Here is a 6,315-nt window from a genome sequence, read left to right as displayed (position 1 = left end):
TGTCAGGGGTTTCTGGAGCCTCTGGAGCGGGCAATCTCCGGGGATCTCTCACAGGACAGCAGTGGGAGCATCCTGCAGGAGGGGGGAACACCTGGGTGCTCCTGGAGCATTGCTCAGGACGTGCAGAGGGACAAGCCCTGTCCCACAGGGCGGTGCAGGAGAGGGGAGCAGCTCACCTGAGCAGGTGGGGCAGCCGTGGGGGGCAGGGAGGATCCTTTTTCTTTCTCTCTTTGATTTCATCTTCTCAGTCCCATCCCAGTGCCCCCATTCTCTCCCTAGTGCATCCCCTCCCCAGAAAAAATGAGGGGTTTGATGGAAAAGGAGTTTAAATTGAGGGGAAAACCTCCTTTTTCATTATTGTCTGTGTTTAAATTGGAGGGGATCCCCCTTCACCTGTGATTTTAAGGGTTCAATTAAAGGAAAACCAGCCTTTTCCATGATTTAAGGTTATCAGTGGATGGGGAATTGTTGTTTTCTGGTTTAAATGGAAGGGGAAAACCTTTATGATGCCATTTTATGGGTTTGAGTTGAGGGAAAATCCCCTATTGTCTTCATCTTAAGGTTTTAAATTGCAAGGAAATTTCTGTTTTTCTTTGTTTTAAAGGATTTAAATTGAGGGAAAATCTCTCTTTCTCCAACATTTGAAGTATTTAAATAGAGGGGGAAAGGGCAGAAAAAGAGAGTTGGAGGGGATCCCCCTTCACCTGTGATTTTAAGGGTTCAATTAAAGGAAAACCAACCTTTTCCATGATTTAAGGTTATCAGTGGATGGGGGATTGTTGTATTCTGGGTTAAATGGAAGGGGAAAACCTTTATGATGCCATTTTATGGGTTTGAGTTGAGGGAAAATCCCCTATTGTGTTCATCTTAAGGTTTTAAATTGCAAGGAAACTTCTGTTTTTCTTTGTTTTAAAGGGTTTAAATTGAGGGAAAATCTCTCTTTTTCCAACATTTGAAGTACTTAAATAGAGGGGGAAAGGGCAGAAAAAGAGAAACAAAAAATGGCGGGAAGTGTGAAGTGGAAAATGGTGGGAAATGTGAGGTAAAGGAGATAAAAAGGGGCAGGAAACATGGGGTGGAAAAAGGATGAGAAATGTAAGGGGGAAAGGGCGGGAAATGTGAGGTAATTAACACTCATGCATTAATTAAGTGGGAATTTATGAACACTACCGTGCAACAAAGGAGAGATATTGTCTTACTTTTTGAGAGAAAATCTAGCAGAATCAGTCCTGGAAAGGAGGTTTTCAGGTCCGAAAGTTCACAGTCTTGAAAGAAAGGCAGCTTGGCTATTTCTAAGAATTGTCTTACTTTTTATAGGCAGGTCCTTCTTGAAAGGAATTCTTTATTAGCAACATAAAAAAATCCAGATCCTGAAATGAGCAAGGAGGATCACAAATGCATGTAGGAGAACCTAATCAAAAAGCAAGACAGTATCTCATTTGTTGCACAAAGGTGTTAATAAATTCCCAATTAATTTATGCATGAGCACCTAAGTATTTCATCCATAAGTGCTCAATTAATTTATGCATGAGCATCCAATTAAGTCTGCCCCCCATGTGCCTTAGCATAGCTTCTAGGAGGACTTCTGCCATGATCTTCCTAGGCACAGGGAAGAGGCCAACAGGCTGGTAGTCACCAAGGCCCTCCTTTCTACCCTTTTCAACAATGGGGACAATGTTTCCCTTTTTCCAGTCCCCTGGGACTTCACCTGATTGCCATGACTTTTCAAATATCCCGGAGAGTGTCACGGTGGCTGACTGGGGATGCGTGGAATCCCGGCTTTGGCAGGTGTCTGTGGTGTCCCTGTTGGCTCTGTTGCTACTATGCAGGAGCAGGAAGCAAGGCTCTGCAGCTTTTTGGGATGACCTGCCTGGAATGTAGTGAGTCTGTCGTGTACCTTAGAGCTTAAACAGGCTCACATTAAGTGTGCAAGGGAGAGCAAGTCTTTTTACATTGCTGGGAGTGGTGGGACATTACTACAGCTTACAGATTATATTTTATAGGATAATTTGCCTGTTACTTATAGAATAAAAATTGTCGCTGTATGACCTCTCCTGAATTTATGTTCACAACGCACAGAAAAGCTGAGCTAATTGTGGATACGTGCAATACAGTGACACAGAGACAATTCTGTGCTCACTAGGAACAGAGTGTATTTTAAAATTACTCCCCATCATTTTCTTCTTCAAATGAGTCAGTTCCCACTTCTTCATAGTCCTTTTCCAGGGCAGCCAGGTCCTCTCGGGCCTCTGCAAACTCTCCCTCCTCCATGCCTTCACCCACATACCAATGCACAAAAGCTCTCTTGGCGTACATCAGGTCAAACTTGTGGTCGAGCCTTGCCCAAGCCTCGGCAATGGCTGTGGTGTTGCTCAGCATGCACACTGCCCGCTGAACTTGGGCTAGGTCTCCACCAGGAACAACTGTAGGAGGCTGGTAGTTGATCCCAACCTGGAAACAGGAATGTGAGAGAAGGTTGCAAAAAAGCTGGAGCAGGAGGCAGTCAAAGAGCTGAAGAAATGTGAGTAAAGTTACAGATTCTGGGGTAGAGTGCTGCCAGATGGCAAATGCCATTACAGATGTCGAAGGGTATGGCACCCACTCATTTGAATATCTATACTATTCTTCTGTTTAATGTACACTGACAAGTTTGTACCTTCTTAACAGCTACTCAATACTGAAAGTAGAGTTTCGCCAAGGTACTCTGTAGAAACTATTATAAAAAGTTGGTTCCCACCTGAGAGTTTTTGTTGTTGAAAGGGCCGTTTGTATAACAAATATTTTCCCCCTGTTAATGTCTGTATTATTGTTGAAAATGTTTCCCAGCATGGCTGTGTAGCCAGTGGGAAGAGGCTATATAACATTTCTAGGTTAACGAAGAGACTCCCTAATACCAGCATTTCCTTTATTAATTTTATCAGTTTTGGTATTTCCTTAAGTTTAGATTGTGCTTCAGAGGCAATGCTCATTGGCTGTTCCAAAGGTCAGCTGAAATTAAAACTTCTTCAAATTTTAACCCATATACACTTCGAATTTCCACTTATTTAAATATGTGGAAATATAAATATGTGTCAGTGGGATGTCCAAAGGAGAAAAGGCACATTTTATATAAATGCACCCTTCTTACTTTCATTGGGAAATACCTATATTTCTCCATGCTCAGTGGGAAATACAGAAGACTGAAGGTGTTAAATACAGGTTTTCTACTAGGCTGAACGTGCCCTTTGAACACTGAAGAGAAGCTCATGGCAGCCCTACTCACCTTGAAGCCTGTTGGACACCAGTCGACAAACTGGATGGTTCTCTTGGTCTTGATGGCAGCAATGGCTACGTTGACGTCCTTGGGGACAACGTCGCCCCGGTAGAGCATGCAGCAGGCCATGTACTTGCCGTGCCTCGGGTCACACTTCACCATCTGGTTGTTGGGCTCGAAGCAGGCGTTGGTGATCTCGGCCACCGAGAGCTGCTCGTGGTGTGCTCTGTCGGAGGAGATGATGGGGGCGTAGGTCACCAAGGGGAAGTGGATGCGCGGGTAGGGCACCAGGTTGGTCTGGAACTCTGTCAGGTCCACGTTGAGGGCGCCGTCGAAGCGCAGCGAGGCCGTGATGGAGGACACGATCTGGCTGATCAGGCGGTTGAGGTTGGTGTAGGTGGGGCGCTCGATGTCCAGGTTGCGGCGGCAGATGTCGTAGATGGCCTCGTTGTCCACCATGAAGGCACAGTCCGAGTGCTCCAGCGTGGTGTGCGTGGTCAGGATGGAATTGTAGGGTTCCACCACAGCGGTGGAGACCTGAGGGGCTGGGTAGATGGCAAACTCCAGTTTGGACTTCTTTCCATAATCCACAGAGAGGCGTTCCATCAGCAAGGAGGTAAAACCAGAGCCGGTACCGCCACCAAAGCTGTGGAAGATCAGGAATCCTTGCAGCCCAGAACAGGCATCAGTCTAGAAGGCAAAAGAGAAACAGCAGGGGCTGAAAAAGGTGGAAAAGACTTTACTATGTGAGTTTATCCTGAGCTGAAGGAGTGAGCAGTCATGGGCAATATATAGCACAGATTTCATGTCAAGTTTTCCTGGGAAACGGCTGGTGATAATTCCAACCTTTGCTTTCCTCACTGTCTCAACTCATGACACAGAGAGCCTTACCTGTCCAGGCATCTCTCTGAACTTCACACTGCTCTGTTATTCTAGTTGAAACCAGCAATGTACAACTGCATAATTCACCCTTCATTATCAGTATTGGTGCTGTAGGGCTGTGCTAATAATTAACAATTACATATTCAAAATCACTTTATTTACATATTCAAAACCTGGAGGCATACAGCTGGGAAGTGAACTACTGGGCTTCTCTCTTCTGGACCATGTCCAAGACATAGTCTGTATGACTTGCAATGTCTTTTCTCAGCCATTGGTCTCATTTGCAGCTGACAAGCTGTTAGTTCTGCCCTTCTTTCTTCTGCAGAGTCCAAACTGCTGTTTCAAAGCTATTGGGACTTACCAGCTTACGGACACGATCCAGCACCATATCAATGCTCTCCTTGCCAATGGTGTAGTGGCCACGGGCATAGTTATTGGCTGCATCTTCCTTTCCAGTGATCAGCTGTTCTGGATGAAAAAGTTCCCTGAAGGTGCCAGCCCGTACTTCATCTGAAGGAGAAAGAGAAATTGTAAGAATATGCTCCAGTGCCAACGAATTCTGGTTGTTGCTGTTGGCATCAATACACGCTGTCAGTCACAGGAGGTCATGATGCCAAAGAACAGATGGTGATGGAGGAGGGAAATGTCTCCAGAGCATTTTTTCATTGTTGCATTTGATTGATTTATGGTGCATCTTCAATCCAGCCACTTATCTTCTCATGAACTTGTCAGTGACAAGTACAGCCTGCATCCACAAGTCCCCAGAAAAAAAGTGTGAAGAAATTCAGGTGTCCCAATTTTTAGACATTCTTCTATTATTGGAGAGAAACTGTCAGGCTCCCACTTTGAATCCAAACTGAAGAAGAGCAGAATTTGAATGGCAAAAATGTCATGACAAACCCAAAAGTTAAATGTTGGTGCAAAGAGAAGTTGTACACACCTCTTGTACCAGCTATTAAACTGCTGGGGATCCTCCTGTTCCTATGTTTGTAACACTTGTGACAGAATCTGGCATTCTGTGTCACAAGAAAATTAATTTCATGCTACCTAGTGGTAGCCCAAGGCACAAAGAGCTGCTTTGTGCCAGCAGAGACTGGTGGCACACCATGGTGATGTGAGGAAAAGCAATCTCATCTCCCTTTTGCAGGAATATTTCTATACTGACCTACTACAGTTGGTTCCAAGTCCACCATTACAGCCCGTGGCACGTGCTTCCCAGTGGCTGTTTCGTTGAAAAATGTGGTAAAAGAGTCATCACAGCTGAGTTTATCTTGCAGGTCCTTGAAGGTGCCGTCTGGCTGAATGCCGTGCTCCAGGCAGAAGAGTTCCCAGCATGCATTTCCTATCTGCACTCCAGCCTGGCCAACGTGAACAGAGATGCACTCACGCTAAGGGGAGAGAGGAGAGGTGGGGTCAGAAAAAACAGCGTGCCTTAGTCCTCCTTATTCCTGGTGGTCACATTTTCCCAGTGTATTGCTTTTCCAAAAAATCAGTGAACTGTCACTGTCAGCTGTTCATTTGGTTGTTCAGCCCCACGACTACAATGAGACTGCACATGCCAGATACAGGGACAGTTCTGTTAAAAATCAAGATCTGTGTGCTGTGCTATAGAAGTATTTGAAAACAGTCAGGAAAAATTAATTTCAGTTACACGAACCCCACCTTTCCTCCTGGATTGGCCCTGCTGAGGAGCACATCCCAGTTTAGTTTATTTTTACTCCTGGCTGGAACCTGACACAGCCACGTGGCATCCCTCACCCTTATGTAACCCAAGGCAGGTGATGTCTTTTGATCCTTCTACCCTCTGATAGCAGGCTAGTGTGGAAACTTGGAAGAGCTACTTTCGGCAATATTCACCTAAGGAAATTGTTTCAGACTTTCTTGGTCGAAACAAATGTTCCTTCCAGCTCCATTAATTTTACATCACGGGTCCATTGCTTATCAGGGTGCCACTGCAGTATAGTGTGTTTATTTGCACAATTTTGAGCATTCTTTCTGTGGCAGCCAGGAAGAGACAACTCTGTAACACCAGGCTAAAGCAGGAAGGTGTCAACTGCTCCAGAATCCTATACACTTAAAAGTACTGGAAAATGAAGGCCCTGGTGCTGGATTTCATAAGTTCACAAACAGAATTATAAAGCAAATACTTCTGGGTTAGTCCCAGCAGTTGCAACACTGGG

General features: G+C 45.1%; 1 protein-coding gene and 1 long non-coding RNA gene across 3 annotated transcripts in view; one reads left to right on the top strand and one right to left on the bottom strand.

Annotated features, from left to right (window-relative positions):
• LOC108444691 overlaps positions 1-6,315 on the top strand; it is an 8,120-nt gene that overhangs the window by 939 nt on the left and 866 nt on the right. For both annotated transcript variants that reach the window (XR_001859326.1, XR_001859325.1), the window contains exon 2: positions 5,413-5,542. This is a non-coding gene — a long non-coding RNA (uncharacterized LOC108444691). The remainder of the gene's footprint in view (positions 1-5,412; positions 5,543-6,315) is intronic.
• TUBA8 (tubulin alpha 8) overlaps positions 1,996-6,315 on the bottom strand; it is a 9,395-nt gene continuing 5,075 nt past the window's right edge. The window contains exons 2-5 of the mRNA XM_008644001.2: positions 5,301-5,523; positions 4,497-4,645; positions 3,263-3,943; positions 1,996-2,451 (exon numbers count right to left, since the gene is read on the bottom strand). Of these exons, the coding sequence (XP_008642223.1) occupies positions 2,164-2,451; positions 3,263-3,943; positions 4,497-4,645; positions 5,301-5,523 (1,341 nt within the window). The 3' untranslated portion in view covers positions 1,996-2,163. The remainder of the gene's footprint in view (positions 2,452-3,262; positions 3,944-4,496; positions 4,646-5,300; positions 5,524-6,315) is intronic.

This window comes from Corvus brachyrhynchos, unplaced genomic scaffold (assembly GCF_000691975.1).
Source record: "Corvus brachyrhynchos isolate BGI_N302 unplaced genomic scaffold, ASM69197v1 scaffold191, whole genome shotgun sequence".
NCBI classification, from domain to species: domain Eukaryota; kingdom Metazoa; phylum Chordata; class Aves; order Passeriformes; family Corvidae; genus Corvus; species Corvus brachyrhynchos.
This window is presented reverse-complemented; position numbering and strand designations above follow the sequence as displayed.